The following is a 24,734-nucleotide window of genomic DNA, read 5'->3' as shown; positions in this document are numbered from 1 at the left end:
CTTTTTAAAAACACTATGTAACTACTTATATTCTCGTCATATAAATGTTTATACACATGATATAAACGTGTGTATTCTCAATATATAAATATATGTAAGGAATATGGAAAAACTAATAACAGATCTTTATGAATTATGAGAAATTTGTAACTTTTGGAGGCATACTTATACCATTTTTAAGTATGACTAGAAATAACACACCATTTTCCCTACTATCAGAAAAAATCACTAGTTACATGATTAGTCTGATGCAGTACAAATTTTCCTGGTGTATGAAAATTAACCATGTTTCAATATTTAAAACTTTATAAGCTGTGTGAACTCTGCAGTACATTAAGGCTCCTAAAATCCTTTCAAATATTTTGTCCCTAATTCTTTAGATGATGTGTTTGCCCATTATAGACTTTCCTAAAACACCATATGTTAATGTCACTGATATAAAAATAATGTCACGGGCTGGGGTTGTGGCTCAGTGATGGAGTGCTCGCCTAGCACGCGTGAGGCACTGGGTTCGAGCCTCAGCACCACGTTAAAAAAAAAGGATATTGTGTGTCCACCTACAACTAAAATATAATTATTTTTTAAAAAAATAACATCATGCCTTATTAAGAATAACTATTCTCTTTAAGTACCCTTAGGAAGGTTCTCGTAATAGAAAAGGAACACTTGTCAAGCTGTGTGGTTAAAGCAAGATCTAATTTCCCCAAATTGCCATGCCCACTGAATTGTAATTGACAAGGAATATTCTTTATACGTAAAAGAAAATTATGGTAAGTGTGAAACACTATTGGGCTTACTCATGCAAATATCTAATGCAAAGAACCGTATGCCAAACAAAATGCAACAAGTTATTCATCATATGTTATTAAATGAAACTCCTTTGGATGAAATTTTGTATTAGGATTTTTTTTATTCAGGCAGAAAAGTGTGTTTTTTTTTTAAATTCTAACTGGAGTTGGATAAATATATAATCAATTTTATGAGTTTAATACAATGAATCTGCCTGTAAAGTGATACTGCAGGATGTAACGTACCAGATACACATAAATTCTAATTGTCCAGCAAAGGTAATGAACATATTAGGTATGTGATTTTGCACAACAGCATTCTGTAAGCACACTATATATTGAGTCACTCTTGGCAGTTTTGCTTATAGCACTTACTAGAAATGATTTGTTGAGACAGTTTATTTCCCTCTAGAGTAATATCACCAATGCAACAATTATCTATAGTGAAGCTAAACTATGCACTTTAGAAAGAATTTTTTATTGATGAAATTACTTCTAATATTCATAGGCAATTATAAAATAGAAGGTGGAAAACTTATATGGGATTAGGAAGTATTTCTTACCTTGGTCATAGGGTCTGTCTGAGAATGATCTGATTGGTCATGATTTAAAACAAAAAAAGCTTTGTAGAGAAATTAATGTGCTTTGTCAATATCATCATTTAATCAAATGCATACTAACTAGAAGATAATTTTGAGATTTAAGGGGACCAACTAAAGTAAAAAATTTGGTCTCAAACTCTGTCTTAAGTCCCAAGTGAACTTTTAGGACCGTAAAAATATTAAGTGGCTTAAAATTATAAGCAGTTAAGAATTACAAGTCAGTTACTACCTAGGGATAAGCTTGAAACAAATAATTATTCTCATATATACTTTTCCATAAGTGCCATTTCCATAATTTCCATGAATTTATTATTATGAATCCGTGATTAGGAACTAGGGAAATTAGTGTTTTTAATAATAAACTTGGGGAATATATGATGAGGTTAATATAGTTCTGAATTATTTTCACTAAATATTATGTTTTGAAAAGACACCTTTCACCCTGCTAGCACACATATTGCCCTGGGATATGGCTCGATGAACATGCATCAGTAGATTTTTATATCCCCCATTCTTCACTGAAATTCACAGGTACAAAAGAAGTAAACTCAGTGAAACATACCCAATTCCTGTCTGAGAGTATATAGCTAGAACTTCCAATAGACAAAATGCTCTGTGGTTAATTATTCAGCTCTTAATGAAAATTAGATAATAAGTTTTGACTTACTGAATAAATAATTATTTCCCTATATCTATCTTTGAGTTGCACTACAGAGTAAGAAGTAGAGGTTTGAGAATTTGGAAATCCTAATTATGAGTTCAACGTTTTATTTTTGGCTTTCTGCTTCCATTATTCCTATAACTCTGACAAAATTTGCATTTCCTGTCTAAATTTCAAGGTTATTGTGAAGAACAGATATCATAATGTATGTGAATGTACTTTAAAAACTAAACCAGGATACAAACACATATTACATTCCTGTGTTTGGTTTTCAAAAAAGCTTCATTGTGTTATTCACTCATCCCAGGAAAACTAACCTTTCATAAGGATTTAGGGCATGGGGCTTTGATGAAAGTTGCTTCCATAAAACAAAAGGAAAATGGCCATATTGGGTTAGGTTTGCTCTTATAAATTTGGATTCCTGGATGATCCTTGTAAAGATGAATAAATATTAATTTATAGTTTTATTTTGCTTCCATTGTATGATGGCTTCGAGACATGTTGATTTAGTGCATATTTGCTTTAGATTGAGAATCCATGAAGAAACTCTTTTTCCTAGGCTAGTTATCCAAATTGCTGGTATCATTCATCCTATACACTTTGAACTAGTTATGATTAATAAGAACAAAACACTATTTGCAACAGGGCACGTCCTTTATAACTGAAACTGCAGTAGTATAATTTTCCATACATGACATGTTTTCATGCATATGCTTTATCCCTGTACAACACTAATAATTCTTTAACATACATTCCATAGGTTTCCTTAACTAACATTGTGGTTTCCCTTACAAATGAGTGAACAGTTCTAAAACAGTTTATAGTTACATTGTCACTTATTTCAATCCTGTGGCATACACTGAATATGCTTGAAAAACACTGTTTCTCTTGTAGATTACTAAATGCTACCATCTATTTCTATAAATTAAATTTACTAGGAAAACCCACAGTTTTAAAAAAGTATACAAGAATAAGCTAGCTTATCACAATTGACAAAGAAATGAACTCAAGAAGTACAAATATTTTAATGTCAGGAACAGTTTATCTTCGTGGTAAACATTCACTTTATGCAACTCCCACTTGGCTTCATTTAATTAAAAAGCTGAAAAAGAAAGAAAATTATTATGTACTGAACATAAGAAAAACATGATATGCTTTTTAATCCATTCTAAATTAGTACATGTAAAAGCAACAAATGTCATGATTTTATAAATCCATCTAATTGTAACTTTGCTAATAGGGCTATTTTTTTGAAACTAGTTTCTGTAATGGGGTCAGGCTTATAGTGAGAATAGGGTCAGAGGTGAGAAAAGATGTGATGATTTGAATTGTGTTTATAAAAGCATCTCTCATCATTGGGCTGGCTAGAACAATAGTTAAACATTTAGAATGATAATGTAGGGGAATAAAGGAAATGGATTGAAATATTTGAATGTCCTAAAGAAAATATTGTTTTTCTTATTTATAATTCCTTACATAAACCATAGTTATTTAAACATTTGGTCTTTTGTTACTGTGGTTTGCAATTTCATTATATTGGACAGTCAAAAACAACGTACAAGTAATTAAAATTGTCAATAGATTTTGATAAAACAATATTACAAACAGATGCTAGTACATATAGAACTAAAAGGAAAATGGAAATATTCTTTTAATATCCCTAAGCAAAGTTTTATTTTGTAAACAAGAATTTAACTTTGTAAGATATCTTAAATAATTTACTAAGTTTAAATTTTATATTTGTACCTGTCTGCCAAGATGTGGTACATTTTTGAGTTTTCACAAATGAATAAGACACAAATAATTGTTAACTAAATATTGAAGCACAAAAGAAACTAGTGATTACTGCAGCTGAAAACCATACTGTGGAAAACTGTTCAAACTGTTTAAATTCATTATATCCTAGGCATATTGTATTGTCTTTCTGAACCTCGGTTTCCTCATTAGTGAAGGGTATGCTTGTTTTGAATGATTTCCAAAGTTCTTTCCAGTGCTAGTATTTTATGATTCTTGTATTGTGCTAAAACTAAACATATTTTAAAATATGCACTTTATTATAAGGCATAAAATATATTTATACATTATTTTTAAAGTTACATCAATATTAGTAATTACATAATTATTTACATTGTAGTGTTATTTATAAAGTTATATAACACAAGAAGAATAATTAGTATACCTGTATTTAAGAAATTATCAAATCATGCTGATTATCAGGATACTTCTTTTATTTTTCAAGATAAGTTATAACTAAAGTGCTGAAGGGGTAACCCTCTCCATGAAGAATGCCAGCAATAAACCGCATTAGAACACCAAACTTTGGTAGCTGTTTAATTCATGCCACCTTTCACAATACCGATGGCAAAAAAGATAGGTATGTCACTTACAGATAAACTTGTTGGCATTTCCTTTCCTCAATTATAAGCTCACCCTGAAGATAAAGTTAATGGAAGAATGATGGCTAATGAAAAAAGAAACCATAAAGTATTTTAAACCATAGAGTTGGAAAAACTGGAACTAGAAATGGAGGACCTGTGGGGTTTTTGATTAGCTCTTAAAAAAAAATCTGAAAGTTTCAAAATGTACACCAATAAAGTTAACCTTTGATTATTGTTAAAAATATATGTGCGGGGCTGGGGATGTGGCTCGGGCGGTGGCGCGCTCGCCTGGCATGCGTGCGCCCGGGTTTGATCCTCAGCACCACATACCAACAAAGATGTTGTGTCCGCCGAGAACTAAATAAATAAATATTAAAAAAATTCTCTCTCTCTCCTCTCTCACTCTCTCTTTAAAATATATATATATATATATATATATATATATATATATGTGCATAAAAGCAAAAATAATATGACCCTTTATAATTTTATAATGCCTGAATTTTTAGAGCTAAAAAGGTCAAAGTTATGTGATATTTAGATGCTGATATATTTACAGAGTAAAAGGATCTTTATGACTACATTTTATATGAAAATAGACTAAAATCCTTATTATGCTATTTTCTCATTCTAGTTCTTCCAAACTGAAATGCTCAGTGATTACTTCTAAAACTTGCTGCAATAATTGCTGGTTTATATCTTATCATGAAATGACAAGTATGTTCAATCTCCAACTGTTCATTCTATTTATTGTCCTACAACAAAGGATAAATCTATTAAGTAGGTTTCTTTTCATAAAAAATGAGGTATAAAAATCTTTCCAATATATTGAATAAATACATGTAAAGACATGAGCACAAAAGTGTCAATTTTGTTAAAATGTTAATGAATAAGAGTTCATACTTTTTAAGGTAATCGATCATTCAGGATTTCATGTTTTTATTTTCAATATATAAATATTAAATGTCAAAGATAATGCTCAATATGAATGTTTTATACTGATATCATCACTCAAGGGATTAATCTCTCATTTCTATCTAGCTGAATTTTTTTCTCTTTTCACATTTACTTGTCTAATAATTTTGATGTATAATCCAAAAGCATAATAGTTTTTATTGATTTATACTCCCAACAGTGCTTGGATATTTTTCTTAATGTTTATCACAAAAATGTATAAGTGCTTTTACACTGTGCTTTAAAAAAAGTCACAAATACTAAAAAGTATATAAGTCTGCATATCTATAATCATTAATGACTGTGGCCACCTTATACTGGAGTGAAAACATGCATGGGCAACTTTAACTGGGGTAGCAATATAAAATAGAAGCATGGGTAGTAAACTGTACACACTGAGCTTTGATAGCAGGGCAGAACTAGCACAAATTCTCACATGCTCCCTTCCCTCAGCATGAAGGTTTTCAACTATCCCCTTTCCGGTCTGCATAACTTTCTTAAAGTATGTGAGGGCTGCAGTCGAATACCTGTATACAAAAAGATAATGAGATGATGATCTTAAACAATTCTCTTTAAGAATGGCGCTCTCCTCATGACTCCCTCAAATATCCAGGATTTAGATAAAAATGCTGCCTTGACTTGCTGAGGAATGATGTTCTATTTTTTTTTATTGTTGGTTGTTCAAAACATTACATAGTTCTTGATATATCATATTTCACACTTTGATTCAAGTGGGTTATGAACTCCCATTTTTACCCCGTATACAGATTGCAGAATCACATCAGTTACACTTCCATTAACTCATTACCAAGTTTGTTATTTGAAATTCAAATTATTTGAAATTCAAAATAAGTTTTTCTAGGAAACTTGATGAAATTGACTTTACAGTCTGGATAAAATTTAAATAATCAATAGTTCTTTGTTAAATGCTTATCAATAATGTTGAGTATTATACACAGAAGGTATGCAGAAAATGGAAGGACTGAAAGACATAGTTCTTATGTTTTTATCTAAAGTGGATAAACCTGCTCAAATTAGTTAATGTGTTGTTGAGTCATAGGGCTACAGAATTTAAAAACAAATGAAACAAAGCTGACATTGGAATAAGTAAAATGATGGGATAGTCTAGACTAAAGAAGCTGAATACACAAAGGTATCACAGCACAAAAATTCATTAAGTGCTATGTTTTGTATGGCTAAACAAGGAGTTACAAGGAGTTGGTATACTTTCTGTAAAAGTCCAGAAAGAAAATATTTTAAATTTTCTGGACTATTGATCCTTTTAAAACTACTCAAATTAACTGGTGTAGAATAAAAGCAGCCATGAATTCTACGTGAATCTGGATGTGCTTCAAATAAAATTTATTAAGACACTGAAATTTAAATTTCATATAATTTTACCTATCATAGAATATTTTGCCAATGATTTAAACTAAAATCCATTATTAGTAATGTGGGGCAAACCAAAGCAAGAATTAGTTGCTGATTCTTGAACTAAACCATAGGTTACACTGAAAGCTGTACTGTACTATAAGTGTAGATGAGCCCAAATTAAAAGTCATGTTTTATCATCCAATATTATTGTACAGCTAGTAAAATCATACTTTGGAAATGGTTAGTGTCACTGAAATATGCTCATGATACATGAAAGACATGTGATTTACAAGATGTGTGTAACAGAATCCTTCCCTAGATTTAAAGCATATGCAAGCTAAACTGTTATTTAATAACCTGGGTGTGGGGATTATTGATTCATTTTACTTTCTTCCCATTTTGCTTATCTGTAATACATTGATTTCCTCCCCCCCCCCCCGCCCCCAGCCACCATTCTTCCTCATCAGCTACCAATGGGTTTGAAGAAAGTTGCTACATAGTTGGTACATATCTTAAAATGATAACTCTGGAATTATACTAGGATAATACCAAGGATAATGACTAAATATCAAGATATATATTAGGAAGCTGGCTGTAAACTGTAAATTAAGATGGCATCAGTGGGAATAGAAAAGTGATGAAAACCAAATCAAATGACATAATACAGGACAAGGGTATGGGATCAGTACAAAATGATTCCAAGGTCTGTATCCCATATGACGGAGAATGTCTTAGGAAAAATAAGAAGTGGCAATACAACAGTTTTGGAGGCAGACATGACATTGATTTTGGACACAAGGTGAGCTGTTAATGTAGTATTCACATCTAGATCTCAAGTGAAAGATCAAGATTTGACACACATTTGGGACTGAAAAGCAACCTAAAAGAAAAAAGGAAGGGATAAGAGTGTCATTTAGAAAATCCAGGGTAAAAAGTTTCAAAGGGGATGGGGGAGGCTGTTCACCTAAATTGTTAGAAAGGTCGCATGAAGAGAACTCTGGCTTTTCTTGGGTCACTGGGTGGTCATTGGAGGATATAATAAAAACATGTCCTCTTCCCTTCTGGTGAAATATCTGAACTGGGAATGTGTGGTTTGCTTTTTTTTTCTTTTTCCTTGAATTAATTACTCTGTTCCTGGTGTCTTGAAAAACCAACATGTACACAATGTTCCTGAAGGAATGCATTCTGTCCAATTGGGAAACAGTTGAATTTTCAGCTACCCAGAATTTTCTTGTGCACTGCTCTTACCTTCTGTCTCAAACTGGGGGAAGGAATCAGGGAGATCTAGTGGTTACATAAAGGCACTCTGTCCAGAAATCACTTAGGTGGTGAAAGGAACAGCTGTTCAGATTTTGTATTCAAAAAGGGGGGTGCAGAAAGAAAGGCCTCATTTCTTCACAGGTCACTGGTTGAATTTTCACTCCTGTTTCATTGGCCAATGATTAGTGCAACTCAACTTGTAATTTTTTTTTAATCTTCACATTTATAAGTGTTAAATGGGAATGCTAGGGAGCAGTACATTAGAGCTGTTAGGCAGATCTCTTTAGTCAAAAGTCCTGGGGCTCTTTTCTCTATAATAGAAGATTCCTGAACCCAGAAAAGTCTTCAAGTCTCAAATAAACGGTCTTTTGAAAAGGCCTACAGAAATTCAGACCTTTATTAGCAAGAAAAGAGATTTTTGACAACGGAAACCTTTCTACAAGTAATACGGGGTAATAGCCATCAAGCCTATTGCTAAGGCCAGTTCTCCATGCAGCCTGAAGAGAGGCACACTGGAGTTGTGATTACATGACTATTAATAGTCAAGAATGGCAAGAAACATGGACACTAGGTTTGGGTGGGGTGGGGGACAATAAAGCTAGCATGTGGGGCAAGGGATAGATGAAAAACAACATATTTGCATGACAGGAACTTTCTATTCCTTCCCTGCTTCCAGTGGGATGCAGAATGTTGCTGTTTCTGCCAGAGAAAATGAGCTAAATTTCCCCAACAGAAACAGTCCCCTAGAGCACCTCTGTGTACATGTTAACTCAGACTGTTTCTTACGCTGGAATTAGGATATGCGGTGTCGAATCAAACTGGTTTCAACTTTCTACGAAAGTTAATGTAGAACTTCCTATTATCTATATCTGAAATGATCAAATGTTGGTTTTACAAAAGAGTAATTAAGTTAACTGTGTGGAGGACTTGTATATATTATTTATATTGTTAAGGGGAAAAGGGATTTGACTATTTTACCTATGCAGAATTAAGCACATTTTCATTGATCTAGGTTTTAATTTCTTCTCCAAATTGATAACAAAGAGAAGTACATTTTGAGGTGGAGGGGATATGTTTGGATATTTACAAAAATGGTTAATTCCAGGGGTCAAAGTCTACTGGTAGAAATTTATACTGAAGATTTATCCCTGTAGCAACAAAGTGTAACAGCATAAGACTGTAATTATAGGAGTCTCACAATTATCTTACATTTGTAAAACAGTAATTTACTATAACTTGTCTTACTTATGAGATAAAATATGGTCTTTATTTAAAAGATGAGGAAAACTGAGGCTCAGAGAAGATTAAAAGACTTGCCTGGGATTATAGTTTTTAAGTGCCATGGTCCAAATCAGATCTTCTCACTCAAAGTCCAGATCACTTTCCAATACACCACAATGAAATACAACAATATGGAAAAAATAATCCTTAAGATTCAATTTCCATTTGTACAATATTATCACAAGATTTAGCACTGTATTCTTTATCTAGATAAGATACAAGATGGTGCCTTTAGAGCACTCCCACTTTTTCTAAACCACATCTACATCTTTGGACCTTTTATGGACTCGGCATGAGAAAGGCAATATGGCAAAATTCTTGTCAATGACATACATTGTGTTGTGGTCTGATCACCACGTTTATTTCTATATTTTTCTATTTTATTTCTCTATAGATGAAAGGTACATACAACATGTACAGATAAATGTTACACTGCTATACACTGTACATCCTGAGAATTTTTGGCCTTGCTATGCTTGTTCCTTCACTATTGTATTTTACCCGGAATTTTTAAGAATGCCTTTCATTTCTATTATCAATTACCTTGCAAAATAACCAAAGGTATAAAGATACTTATAGTTCATGATAAGATAAGAGGAGAGACTGTGTCTACTGTACGTTTAATTAAACTGCTTTTTTACTTGTAAGATAGCTCAATCAGGTTTCTGGAATAACTATCTTTCCACACATGCCTTTAGTTGTGTGGACCACCTCAAAACTCTAGAGGGTGCCATTCAATATGGATTGCATGTCCTGAAGTCATGCAATTTGGCAAACCAGCACTCTTCACTCTATTTAATAGATACTTTGCACTTACTGGAAGTTGATAAGAATTAACATCTTTAAGTAAACAATGAATTAACAAGTATAGGATGAGCACCTACTATGTGCATAGCATTTTGTAGATATAAAAAAGGTTTATTTGTCAAGGAATCTTTCCCAAAGGCCTTACAGTGTTCTAGAAAGAAATTAAACACATGAAGCAGTTGTGTATGAAAACAATAAAAAATGTAAATTGGTAAAGTGCTATGAATAATTAGTGCTAAAATGGCTGGTACAGGGAGAGATGTGGATGACATAATTAATTTGTATTGAGAACCCATTGTATTTCAGTGGCTATAAATTTATCCCCTTAAAATTCTGAGGTAAATATTATATGAAGTTTACAGATGAAGAAAGAGGCTCAAGAAAGTTAAATATATTGCAAAAGAGAGAGAAATAACAGACTACTCTAACAAGTGAAACTGTCTCTAACACCAGAAAAACACTATTTTAGAATGGAGGAAAAACAAAACTCAGAAGTCCTAAAGTTAAGATCCAAGATGCACACTCAGATTTGTCTAACTGAAGAACCAGAGCTTTTAGCTACTAATATACCAAATTAAACAAACTTGAACTCAATTATTATTATTCCTGCCTTATACCACACTATGTAAAACAGTTAAATAATCTTGAGGTGATTAGGCATCAAAAGGACAGTTAGTAGAGATATGTGTCATAGAAGTCTTCTGAAGAAAATTTGTAAGAGTGCCAGGGGGAAATACAGAGAAGGTAATTACTAGTAAGTAAAGGCTATCAGGTATCCTTATTAGCACTTTGCTCTTAGAAAATAGGGCAAGAACTAATGACAATTTTTATTCAACATGCAAAATTTCTCAATATAACTCAGATGGTAATTAGATAAAATTCATAAGAAACCTTATATTTCATTGGTAATATCAAGGGCCTCTGGAGTCCAATTAAGTTCATCAAAAGGTTCAGGGAAAAACTGCTTCACTCAACTGAATTATGCAAATATGAAACAAAGCTACTTAATGTTTAGTGTTTTTTTTAAAGCCCTGTTTAGAAAAAAGTAGATTAAATAAATCTGAAATAATTATATCAAAATTAATGATAATTAACATCAAACATTAATTAATACTATGTAGCAAGCAACAGTGATCTATATGCATTCTCTCAGGTACACAGAATGAGGTAGTGAAGTCATCTTCAATTTACAAACAAGAAAACGTAAGGTTAGAAAACTCACACAATTTGTTCAAGGAGACACACAAGCAAGGAAAGTTTGTTTATTGAAACAAATGAATCTGGGAGATTTTAGTAATGGTATAAAACATAATGCTGCTATAGAATACACCATTAATACTAAAACTTAGGGAAGATTTACAGAAATAGGATGTAAATATATATATTTAAAATAGCTTTTTATGCCTTTAGCCGTGTACATATATATCAAGATGAAACAAATTCTGTAGTGTGAAATACTGAGAAAATATGATGGGGGCATAAATGTTCAAGAATTTATAAAAATAAGATTAAAATAATGAAAATCAGAAAAGGATCACTCCAGGTAGAAGTAATTATGGGTTTCAAATTAAATAGAATTCAAAATTGTAAGAATGAAAAAAAAATGGGTTTAAAGATGATCATGGACATGGTGCTATGTATAATGATAATTATCCATATAAATCTATCAGACTGGTACAAAAGCTGTAATTTATTGCAATTCAGAAGGAATATTCCGAAGGATATAAATAGCAGAGAACAATGACATAATACTCAAGAAAGTAATCTGATATTAGGCTTAAAGCCTAATAATCCATAGCTACAAGCAATTTTTAATGTACATTTTTACTAATAGGTACCTCAAGGGTCTTATCCCAAGCATAGACTTTTTTTTTTTTTTTTTTGGGTCCAGGTACTGTTTTATTCTGAAGTAGAATCATGTAGCATTAGGTTGACATTTTCAGCTTGGATTACACCACCAGTCGAGTAGTATATACTGGAATCATTTGTCCAGTCATAAAAACCAAGAATAGTTCATCCCAGCCCATCTGAAAGTGCTAAGAAATATCAATATAATTTCCACTGAAATTATTCCCAATTTCATTTTCACTCATAAGCTTTCCAACCAATCTATACTGAATGAACTATTACAAAGCATTTTTTTTGTGTGTGTGGGGAATGCTAGGGATAAAAGAATCTCAAGCTTTCATGTACTCTATCACAGAGCTACCACCCAGCCCTTCTGAGAGATAATTTTATGCTTCTTTCACTTGACCCAATGTGAGTAAGTCACCTTACCACTTTCCCCAAAGTACATTTATTTCCTCCAAAATGCCTGTCTATAAAGATACTCACATTAACCTGTTACTTTCTAAATCTCTGAAACTGCCCCATACTGTCCATTACATCCTCTTCCTTGTACTTGGAAGATGTTGGACAACCTCCATCATTTTAAGCATACAGCAAATCATTTTTGTAAAGTGTGTAGAAATGAGAGGTTTTTCTAAGAGCTACTGTGAAGGACAATATGTAACTATCTTTGCAGTTCACCTCTTATTTAATTAGGTATACGTGTTAAAATTGAGAAAGTCAAGTATTTGGTTTTAGCCAATAAAAGCTTTCTTTCCTGCTATAAACATAGCACACTGTATTTCTGACATAGAATGCCTGAATTGGTTTAGTTCTTGGATCCCAAGGTCTATGGTTAAAGATTATAAGGCTTGGTGCTCTTTGAAAATAGACATCTACCAGTGCCTTTTCAGAAATAACTCTAGGACATTCCTTTTACATAATGGCTTCTTGCATTTCATTCACAACCTGCCTTTACCTAATATGAAGGCTTATTTGCTTTTTTAAAAGTATAGATGAATGCTTCTGGGAATACGGACTGTCCCTTAACTATGTGGTGCTATGTTCACAGTTGAATGAGCTACTTTCACAGGAAAAGTCAACGGAAAAGGTCTCTTCCTTTATCATCTCGCCTATCTACTTGTCTCAGAATTATTTTTCTTTTTCACTCTTGCTTTTACCATCGTTTTTGCTTTCTCCAATTAATTAATTGTACAGATACATATATATTTTAACTTGTTCTGCCAGGTTTTTAGAATTTAGCTCAGGATTTGTCCAGAATTCTGGTATATACATCTCTGTAATCCTTTTTAATACTACTTTTAAAATTTACATATTAACATAATAATTTAAGAATTGATAAAAATTCTCAAGGGAAAAACTTGAAAGCAAAATTTCAACAGAATAAAGTAGATCCACACATCTTATACATCATTATAAAGGTAACATTAGCATACATATAGTTAACAAAAGCAAGTAAGTTTTGTAAGTGGAAAATAGATATTTTTCTTTGTTCATAATGCTCCTTTATAATGTAATGAATGGAATTTATATCCTACATGGCCTGACAAAGCAAAAAAAATGAGTATGAAACATAAGGAGGGCTATCTATATATACTATTAAGGATTTATGGACACATGATGAGCAATTTGCCAGAATCATATGTAATTCTCATAAAAGCTGAAGATAACTACATGAAGGCTTTAATATGGGAAGTGACAATTAAGCTAGAGGAATAATTTCAATTGGATAGGAAAACAGTTGAAATCTCAGTAAAGACCTGAAGAAATTTGAAGGAGAATATTATAAAACATTAAAGAAAAATTAAAGGAATCACATCTTTCACCATATAAATTATAGTGGCTTTGATTTAGTAAATTGAAGGACATAAAAACAATTTTTATTAACCAGCTAATGCTGTGAGTGACTCAGTTCTTCTGCCTATCTCCTATTGTTCCATTTAATGTATCTGTAAAATTTATCATGAAGGAAAAATAAGATAAATTCTAACTTAAGTAAAGTTGCTTCTTCCTCTTGAATTACTCAAGCTCACAAAGGAGTCAAGAGAACAGATTAGGAAGCTATTACCATGGTCTTCAATATCAAATTGTCAAGATTCATTGGCTACCAGATTATTGAGGTCACTGTGTATCAGACCTCACAGAAATTTTTCAGCTAGAGAAATAATTAAGTAGAAAATTGATTTTTCTTTGATTATAATGTTTCTCTATATTGTAATGAATGGAATTAATATCCTATATGGCTCAGAAAAGAATGAGTATTAAACAACTTTTTATTTACAGGTGTATAAGAATTAGATGAAGTACAAAAAAAATATGGCACAGGAGAAAGAGAACTGAGCTGATCATCAGAAGTTCTACTTCTACCTCAAATAAGATAAATGCTCTCAGGCTCATCTGTAATATGAGTTTGAGGGTAATATTTCCATGGTCCTTTCCTGTTCTAAATTCCAGATCACTATGAAGAAGACTCAAAACTTACCTGGAAAAACAACTAATTCTGGAAATATTTAGAATTTGAATTGCAAAATTATCCTAAAATTCACCCAAAGTGATAAGAATATTTTCATGTGTTATATATTTCTTTTTGTATCCTTTTGACTAATTAGTGCATTTATGGCTAAAAATACATTGAGCAATCCATACTGTTTATCAAGCCACAGCAATGACTCATAACCTCACAAGATACCAGTCACACATTTCTGTTGGTATCTTACAATGTTCTGCTTAAGAAATATTGTTAGCCACTCTTCTCTATTTTGTCTAAAGGCTGGAATTTTAATCTAATTTGAGCCATGTTCTGGAGTCAGCCCTTTTCATTCAAACCCACAGTGATTTTTGCCACCTCTAGATTAGTTCCATACACAGACTGCCATTAGCTTTTGATACTTAGTTTCATGGGCATAATTACTTTCTCCAAACAGATCAAAATTATTTATAGTAAGCATAACATGTCTATAAAGCATTTTATTAATTCAAAATTTGAAACTGGACAGTAAATATGAAATAACTTAGCACATAATTCTTTATGCACAGAAACTATTCAACTGATTAAGAGCCACATTTGAAGATTATGATTGTTAGACATAATTTTAATGTTTTAAAAATTTCCTTGAAAATGACCAAATGTTAAGCTTTCGGGAGGCACTGCCTACCTGAGTCACATGGGTGAGATAGATAATATAATTTTATATCTGAATATTCTTGCATTAATTAGATCAGTGGATTAATTAATTCACTTAAATGGATTAACTGGGTGGTAACTGTAGGCACATGGAGTGTAACTGTGGGGGTGGGGGTGTGCCTTTGGGGTTCATATTTTGTCCCCGGTACCTTGTTCATCACTCCTTCTCTACTTCCTGGTTGCCATGAACTAAACAGCTCTCCTCTACCATGATATCCTGCCTCACCTTAGGCCCAAAGAAATGGAGTTGGCTGACCACAAACTGAATCTGTAAAACCATGAGTGAAAATAAACTCTTCCTTCTCTGAGTTGGTCTTGCCAGGTATACTGGTCACAGCGACATAAAGCTGACTACCACATGAACCAGGGAAGAAATCTGATTTATCCAACCTTATCACCTCATATTATGTGGAAAATTAAACGCCAGGGAAGTGAATTACCAAAGCATGAAGTTGAGAGGATGCAATCACAGATGTCTGAAACTTTATTACTAAGGCAACTTTAATGTATCTATCTCCATGTAACTATTAATGCTATTTGTGTATCATTTTGAGGGTAGATTATGTCCAAAATACTGAAAACAACTAGTTTAACACAAAGTAGGCAAGGACATTTGGAAACATCTCTTTATAAACATACTTTTCAATAGTTGCTTTGGTTCAAGTCTTAAAAAAAATGATCTTAGTATCAGGTAATGTTAAAATCAAAATTCTATGGATTCAATTTGAAAATTCTATTGCAGAATTTGTTATCGGTATTTAATTTAAAGCTATTAGTTTTTAAGGCAAAGTAGAAAATTTGGCCAATATCCTGTTAATCAGAGCTAGAACTAGGACAACTTCCCTTATCCCTCAGTCTTTCAAATCTTTTAGCCAAATATTTATAATTTTTCTGTGCAAGGCAAATCATTAAATTCCTAAACCCAAAGGAACTCAATGAAGAACAGACAATATGAAAATTGAGTTCTAAGTAGTACACATAAGATACATACCAAAGTACTGTAAGGGTATTGAGGTGTCAGGTGTGGAGAGAATTCCCTACTGGAGTTTAAAAAAGGCTTTTCAGAAGAAGCACCTGGAGTTAGTTCTGAAAAGGTGTTTGCTTTGAGGGGAAAGGAAAACCTATTCCAGACAGAATGTTTTGTGCGAAAACATAAGGTCTGGATTACCTAGGGACCACTACAGTTTAGAGAACTTGGAATGAAGACTGCACAGGTAAACTTTCATTTGGTCAATTTCAATTGCTCAATCATATAATAAGGGATTTATGTGTGAGTAATAAAGGATATAAACTACTTTTTTATAGACTACCCTTGCAAAATTCCAAATTCTTGCTAATTAGCACTAGTAACAGAAGATATTTCAACATGGCATCACTGATGAGAGATTTGAAGAGTATTCCTGATTCCAAAGTCTATTTGGATAAATCATCCTAACTGAAATTAATGTGTAATTACAATCTTCTTGGGAGAAAAATTCTACAATTGATGCCGGTATGACTACCAGACAAATACAATGTAAGGATAATAAGGATTCCTCTGATCACACTGTGAAATTTAGAAAATTCCATTAAAGGATATTGTCATTGAAAGATTTACCAGTCAAAAAACAGAATCCGCTGAGAAGAAACTTATTAGTTTGAATCCATCCCATTTATTCTTGATTTTTAATTCTTTCACTAAAGGAGTCATATTAGGGCCTACTTTTTCTTTTACTAGACAGTCTCTGATTTAATTCCTAGGTCCTTGATCTACTTTGAGTTGAGTTCTGTGTGCACTCTGAGAGATAAGGATTTAATTTCATTCTGTTGCATACTGACTTCCAGTTTTTCCAGCACCATTTGTTGAAGAGGCTATCTTTTCTCCAATGCATGTTTTTGGCACCTTTGTCTAATATAAATGTAATTTTGACAGTTAGTCTCGGTGTCCTCTGTTCTGTACCATTGGTCTATCAGTCTGTTTTTGTGCCAAAAGAAACAATCTTGTGAGATGAAGACAAAGTCTACATCCTGGGAGCAAATTTTTACCCCTCACTCATCAGAGCACTAATCTCTAGAGTATATAAAGCTAAGCACACACACACACACAAAAACAAATAACCCAATCAACAAATAGGCCAAGGACCTGAACCGATACTTCACAGAAGAGGATGTACAATCAATCAACAAATATATGAAAAAATGTTCATCATCTCTAGCAATTAGAGTAGTTTTGATTTGCATTTCTCTTAAGATATCATCTCCAGTCAGAATGGCAGCTATTATGAAGACAAACAATAAGTGTTGTCGAGGATGTGAGAAAAAAGATACACTCACACACTGCTGGTGGGACTGCAAATTGGTGCAGACAATCTGGAAAGCAGTATGGAGACTTCTTGGAAAATTGGGAATGGAACCACCATTTGACGGAGCTATCCCTCTCCTTGGTCTATAGCCAAAGGACTTAAAGACAGCATACGACAGGGACACAGCCACATCAATGTTTATAGCAGCACAATTCACAATAGCTAAACTGTGGAGCCAACCTAGATGCCCTTCAGTAGAAGAATGGATAAAACAAGTGGCATATATACACAATGGAATTTTACTCAGGAAAAAAGTTTAAAATCATGGCATTTGCAGGTAAATAGATAGCATTATCTTCTCCAAGGCTAAGTGAAGTTAGCCAATCCTCCCCCCAAAATGCCGAATGTTTTCTCTGATATAAAGAGGCCGATTCGTAGTGGGGTAGGGAGAGGGAGCATGGGAGGAATAGATGAACTCTAGATAGGTCAGAGGAGTGGGAGGGAAACGGAGGGGACAGGGGGTTAGCAAGGTTGGTGGAACGTAATAGACATCATTATCCAAAGTACATGTATGAAGACATGAATTTGTGTGAACATACTTTATATACAACCAGAGATGTAAAAAATTGTGTTGTATATGTGTAATAAGAACTGTAATGTATTCCACTGTCATTAAAAAAATAAAAAAACAAAACCTAGATAGTACATGTAACAGTATTAGCTATTACATATTAAAACAAAAACTAAAAACTTGTAACAAGAACCATAAGAAAAATGTTCTGATAATCCATATTATATCTATAGCTACACTTTTAAATATATATTTTTAGTTGTAGATGGACATAATATCTTTATTTTTATGTGGTGCTGAGGATTGAACCCAGTGCCTCACATTTGTAAGGCAGGTGCTCTACCACTGAGCCCCAGCCCGTACAGATACATTTCTTACTGTAAGAATATAAAATGTAAAGTTCAAGTTTTTACACACAATAGCTAATCTTTTTCATATCACTTCAGATAATCTGCCTGGTCTATGTAAGGAAAAAGTTCTAAACAACCCCTAAGGTTTTAATATCTGTCATATCAGTCTTCTTACTTTTTCCCTCAACATAACAGAATTTTGCTCTTCAAGAAAGCATATGGACAAAACAAGTGCATGTACATAATATTTTCATGCAAGCCTGAGGAAAACAATTCAAAAGAAATTAAAGGCCATCCCTTCAACCTCATTAGACTCTAGGTCATGTTTTGATTTCAGTCTGTATACATTTTTCAATTCATGAAGTAGATTTTTATCACCAAAATACTTGTTCTATACTATAATTACAAATTAAATTGCACTTATTTGTTAAATACTACACATTGTGATAAGCTTTGTCCCAGAATCTAGTGAAAAGTAGCAAATAAGACAAAACTTGCTCTTTTCCATAGAGAGCTTTTGTATAATGGAAGAAACAAACATTAAATAATTATATAAATATGATAAAATGCCGCCCCAAATGCATATTTGTCCCTTTAAAATTTTATTTATTTTTTTTCAAAGGAACTTTACTTTTAAAGTGTAATAAATTGAATTTGCTGCCTTATCAAAATAGTGCTTCTTTCATAAGGTGAAAAATAACATTGTTTTCAGAGATTCTTTTAAAAATCAAAATAAGTGGAAGAAAAATGTCTTCAAGATCTTAAAATGCATAAAGCACTTTTTCAATCCTACCAGTAATGGATCAAAAAAAAATTTCTCAATCTGTACAACAATTCTGAGGATTGGTCTATTAGCAGTCAGATACAGGATGTTTATAAAGCATCCTGAAATTTCATAATGCACAGAAATAAGACAGATATATGTCAATGCTCTCTAAAATCCTCCAATGACTCCCTATCATTCAGAAAAAAGTTCTTAGAAAGTCCTATGAAAACCCGTATGATCTACAGCCTGGCCTCACCTCTGACCTCAGCAGCCTCACTTCCCATACTCTACCCCTTGCTTGCTCTATACTCCAGACAATTGTCTGTTTCTCAGGGTCTCATGCCTTTGTAAGAGTCCTTAAACCTGCTGTTCTCTGTGCCTAGAACATTCTTCTTCCAGGTATCTATAAGGCTTATTCTAGTCATTTCCTTTATGTCATTAATAAAATGTCCCTTCTCAATGATGACCTTCTTGGAATATCATCCAGATTTAAACCACATCTCTATTCCATTTCTCCTTATTATCATTAGTGAAATATACTTTTCACTTGTTTTTTCTGTCTCATCACCCACCCCACTTGAATGTAAGCTCGGTGAGGGCAGAGATTTTGGTTATCCTATTAATGGTCATATCCCTAATACCTGGAACACAGTAACTGTTTGATCCAACATTGAGTAAATTTATTAATTTGCTGCACAGGACATCACAAATTATTCTTGAACTTTTATAATTTGAACTACACTGGATGCTAGCTGGAATACTGTACAAATCACATTTCAAAACAGTTTGTCTTCTGACCAATCTTCATATAGATGCTAACTCATGTCATTTAAAAATTCAATTATTTTTGCCATTTCATGGAGGTCATTACATGTATTTGTAAAGTCAGTTTTGAGAACTACCTCTAAGGAAAGTGAACGATGTATCTTCAAAAGCTATATTACATACACAAATTAGCTGAATTGAATACTGCTCTGTTCACTTAATGCTTTTGTAGGCATCTGTCATTTTATTTGACTTCCCTTCAATGGAAATAGATGCCTAATTTACATTCAGCTTTGAATGGCACCAACAAAGTCAGACACCTGACATATACAGATAACACTAATGAATATGGAAAGCAATTGTGGTGATGGAGATACCTTTAAGGAGTTCAGAAGGAGGACCAGGGCCTACGATCAGGAGGAATAATGAAAGTTCTCTTTAACTTTCATGCCACATACTGGGGAGTAACAAACTTAAGAAATCAGGCCCTTCTCAGAAAAAGTTCACAAATTATTCATGGTAGCAAGGGTGGGAGAGTTGAAAAGAAATTACTCAATTACCGTGGTAGAAAAATTAGAGGTTTGTACCTCCAAGTAATTCCGTGACCTCTGCAGCATAAAATAGGGGCAGCAAATTTATCCTTATGACCTGTTTTCTAAACCCCTTTTTCTCTGATATCTAGTTGTGTGGCAAGTAGGCTTTTAGTTGTCTTTACTTCTTTCCATGCCTTTATCATCAACCTCCCATTTTCTAAAATGGCTTAATTGCCTGTATGCCATTTAAATCTAAAATTGCCCCACAGATCAGCCAAATGCTATTTAGAATATTTAAACCAACCTGGTAAACCCACACAACAGCACATCAAAGACAACACTGCAGGGCCACTGCAGCACCCAGAAGTCTCCCTTTCACTTCTCTACACCACACCTCAGTTTGGCACACTGAGTCTCTCTTGTGATTCTTTACTTGGTAGCTCCTCATTTATTTACGGATTTACATCAAACTATGTAAAATTTCATATTCATAAGCCATTAGTGGCCATGATTTCCTTTCCTTTTTTTTTTTTAAGAGGATCTGATATACATTTCAAGTCTTAGGCTTGCCTTCAGCTGGCTTCCTATCTCGTTAGGATGGTAGAATCTTGGCAAGAGCATGGGACCGGTTACACGTAAGAAAGTTATAATTAAATCAATAGGTATATCCTATTTTACATATGCTTACTATGTGTATCTGGGTAAGCCTACAATATGAATTTGGAAAAGCTTCTCAGGTGGTTTACATGTTTAACCTGGTTAATAAAAAAACAAGCAAAAAAAAAAAAAAAAGTAAAAACAACCCAGAGTAGTAGAGAGCTATTGTAGTAAATGACTGTCATGACTTGAAAGAAAGCACAAACTTGAAAACTATTCATATAATTCCAAAAAATACTGCCATCAAAAATAACAATATAAGGAACTGGTAAATCTCGATTTTTTTCTCTACTTTTCCTACTCATATTGCTATGTCAAAATAATCTACATAGTAAATGATATTCTGGTATGATAATGTGATCTGAAATACAAGGAAAGCTAGAATTTGCTATTTACTTTTCTTCCTGTCAACTAATGTGGTTTAAGATCTCACAGCAGATGTTGCTGTAGTTTATATTTTAATGAATATAGAGATACAATCTTTACCTTTGACATATTTTAAGTGCTATAGATCAAAATGAATTGATATTTAAATGCTCTTGGTATTCTAGATAAAAGATTTAAAAATACAGAGTATTTCTCTTTATTTACAGATTCTGTTATAGAACTAGTATACGTCAAACTAAGAAAATTCATACAGCACCAGAATTCCCAATCCCAAGGTAGGAGGAATGGGGGGAAAAGTAACTTCATCTTTCTTAAAGTACTAGTTGTCCTGGATTTGATTAATTTAATACTTTCACATTTTCAGAGAAAAAACTGGCTGGCTGGCTAACATGACAGATAAAATGAAAGAAACTGGACACTTTGTCTGTTGTTGCCCCCAGAAATAATGTTTTAAAAAGTTTATATCATCGACAAAGTTTAAAGTAGATGATCCCACAACTCAGATTTGATACCCACGTTGCCTCTATTCCCACAATACATTTATTTTTAATGGATGTGGGAAGAAGAGAATTAGAACTATACCTTTGTCCATGTGAGAAAACAGGTAGCACTGAAGACTTACACTTGGATTATATAATTCCATAATTAGATATCCCTTTTATGGGATTATTTGTCTTCCAGATAATACTAAATATAAAGCTAAACACCATTATCATCATGCATGTACAAACATTAAAATTCCTTCTATGAGGCCAGCCTCACTCTGATACCAAAACCAGACAAAGACAATTCAAGGGAAGAAAGAAAACTCAGACCAATATCCCTAATGTACAAAGATGCAAAAATCCTTGATAAAATAATGGCAAACCATTCAAAAACACATTAAGACAGTATACCATGATCAAGTGGGTTTTATCCCAGGGAAACAAGGTTGATTCAACATATGCAAATCAATAAATGAAATTCACCACATAGAGTTAAGGCTAGAAATCACATGATTATAGATGCAGAAAAAGCATTTGTCAAAGTCCAGCATCCATTCATGTTTAAGACACTAGAGCAACTAGGGATACAAGAAACTTACTTTGGTATTCTAAAGGCAATATACAACAAAGCCAAGGCCAACATCATAATGAATGTAGAATAACTGAAAGCATTTCCTCTAAAAACAGGAACAATACAAGAAAACAAATGTAGAAGGAAATTTGACTCCTCTCTCTCACACTGCACAAAAGTCACCTCAAAGTAGATCAAAGATTTAGGAATTAGAGTAGAAACCCTGCAACTGCTAGAAGAAAATGTAGGCCAGAAACTTCAACACATTGGCACAGTCACTGACTTCCTTAACAAGACTTCAAAAGTATGAGAAATAAAACCAAGAATCAATAATTGGGATGACATCACATTAAAAAGCTTCTGTACAGTAAACACTTAGGATCTACAGAATAAAAGATGCTTGTTATCTGCTCCTCAGAGGATTAATATCAAGAAGATATAAAGAACTGAAAAAAACACCAAAACCAAAACATGAACAGTCAAAAAAAAAAAAGACATAGTAAATGGGCAAAGTAACTAATGCTTCTCAAAAAAAGAAATATAAATGAACAACAAATATATGGAAAACATTCAATATCTCTAGCAATCAGCAAAATGCAAATCAAAATTATACTGAAATTTCATCTCACTCCGGTCAGAATGGCAATTATCAAGAAAACAATAATGTTGGCAAGGATGTAGGGAAAAAGGTACACTCATACATTATTGGTGGGACTGCAAATCAGTACCACTCTGGAAAGCAATATGGAGATTCCTCAAATAACTAGAAATAGAAGCATCATTTGACCCAGCTATCCTACTCCTTGGTATATGTCTAAAAGATCTAAAATCAGCATGCTATAGGCATATTGCCATACCAATGTTCATAGCAGCATAATTCACAATAGCCAAGTTATGGAAACAGCTTGGACACATGTCAGCAGACAAATAGATAAATAAATGTATAAATACACAAAGGAGTTTTACTCAGCCATACAGAAGAATGAAACTATGGCATTTGCTGGTAAATGAATGGAACTAGAGAATATCATGCTAAGTGAAATAAGTCAGACCCAGAAAGTCAACGGTCAAATGTTTTCTCTCATATGAAGAAGCTACAGCAAAATAAAGGAGATGAAAAAGCGGGGAGGCGGCGGTCAGATATAAAGATACATGGAAAGTCAATGAAGTAGAAGAGAGACTAATTAGGAGAAAGGAGGGAGGGACATGAAAGGGGGAGGAAATGTAGAATGAATGTGACAAAATCACACTGTATTTATAAATATACCACAGTTAATTTCACTTTATGTCTATAAAACACTAAATTAAAAAATAAAACTATAAATAAATAGAAGAAGGACTCACTGAAGAAAGGCATCAGAGGGAGGGAGAAGGGACAGGAATTGTGAAATCCTTGAGACTGAATTGGAGCAAATTAAATTCTATGCTTTGGCTAATTATGTTACATTCCAATATTATGCATAACTATAATGCACTAATAAATTTTTTAAAAAAATGTCCACTGTTCATGTGAGGAAGGTATATTAAGGTATAATGAGCTTTTTTTTTCTAACCACATTTTACTGGTTCTATCACCTCAGCAGATAGGGTCTTTAAAGTCTCTGAGGAAGGAAGTATATGGCTTTTATTTCTTTATAAGAGAGAAACATAGGTTAATCTATAAGAAGAATTCTCTAGAGAAAGTAAAGGTTATTTCTTAAAAAAAAAAAAAAAGCTAAGGCAGGAATATGCCCAAAAGACAAACATGCCTAATTCATAAACTCAGTAGGTGTAATCTGACACATTTACTGCAGTGTGCTTTAGTCAGTGTGATTTGGTGATAGTAATATGATCTCAGATTGAATTTTCATCATCTTCCAATTTGGACAACATGTTGGTGAAAACCTTAGAAGATATTCATTATGACGAATTCTAGTGACCAGAGATTAGTTTATCATTTATTTTTTCTCTTTCAAGTTGGCTTTTCTTATTTGGAAAAGTTATAAATTTGCTGAATTCAAAAGATGATGAATGTTTATTTGACACTGGGAGATTACATGAAAAAATAATCTTGCAAATGAAGTCAAAATCATGATAAATACGCAAACCAAAGAAAGAAGAAATTTTGATGAAATCCATAGAGCTTAAAACTCATTTCACTATATGTGCATATAAATATACAGTGATATATCCCTAAAGTGAAACTGTACCTTAGGAACAGGAATATGCCTTATATCTCCTTTGTATAGTC

At 33.0% G+C, this 24,734-nt stretch overlaps 1 protein-coding gene across 3 annotated transcripts in view; it reads right to left on the bottom strand.

The window, feature by feature from the left end:
* Positions 1-913: 913 nt before the first annotated feature.
* The window catches only part of TUSC3 (tumor suppressor candidate 3), a 217,148-nt gene continuing 193,327 nt past the window's right edge, over positions 914-24,734 (bottom strand). For 2 of the 3 annotated variants that reach the window (XM_081269285.1, XM_081269286.1), the window contains 2 exons: positions 9,335-9,397; positions 914-3,153 (listed from right to left, as the gene is read on the bottom strand). In XM_081269285.1, coding sequence (XP_081125411.1) covers positions 9,379-9,397 — 19 coding nt within the window. In that variant the 3' untranslated portion in view covers positions 914-3,153; positions 9,335-9,378. The remainder of the gene's footprint in view (positions 3,154-9,334; positions 9,398-24,734) is intronic. The other variant, XM_081269284.1, reaches the window with a different exon arrangement.

Source organism: Spermophilus citellus (genome assembly GCF_964194105.1).
Source record: "Spermophilus citellus genome assembly, chromosome: 16".
Lineage (NCBI taxonomy): Eukaryota > Metazoa > Chordata > Mammalia > Rodentia > Sciuridae > Spermophilus > Spermophilus citellus.
Note: the sequence above shows the minus strand (reverse complement) of the source record. Positions and strands in the feature narration are given on the sequence as shown.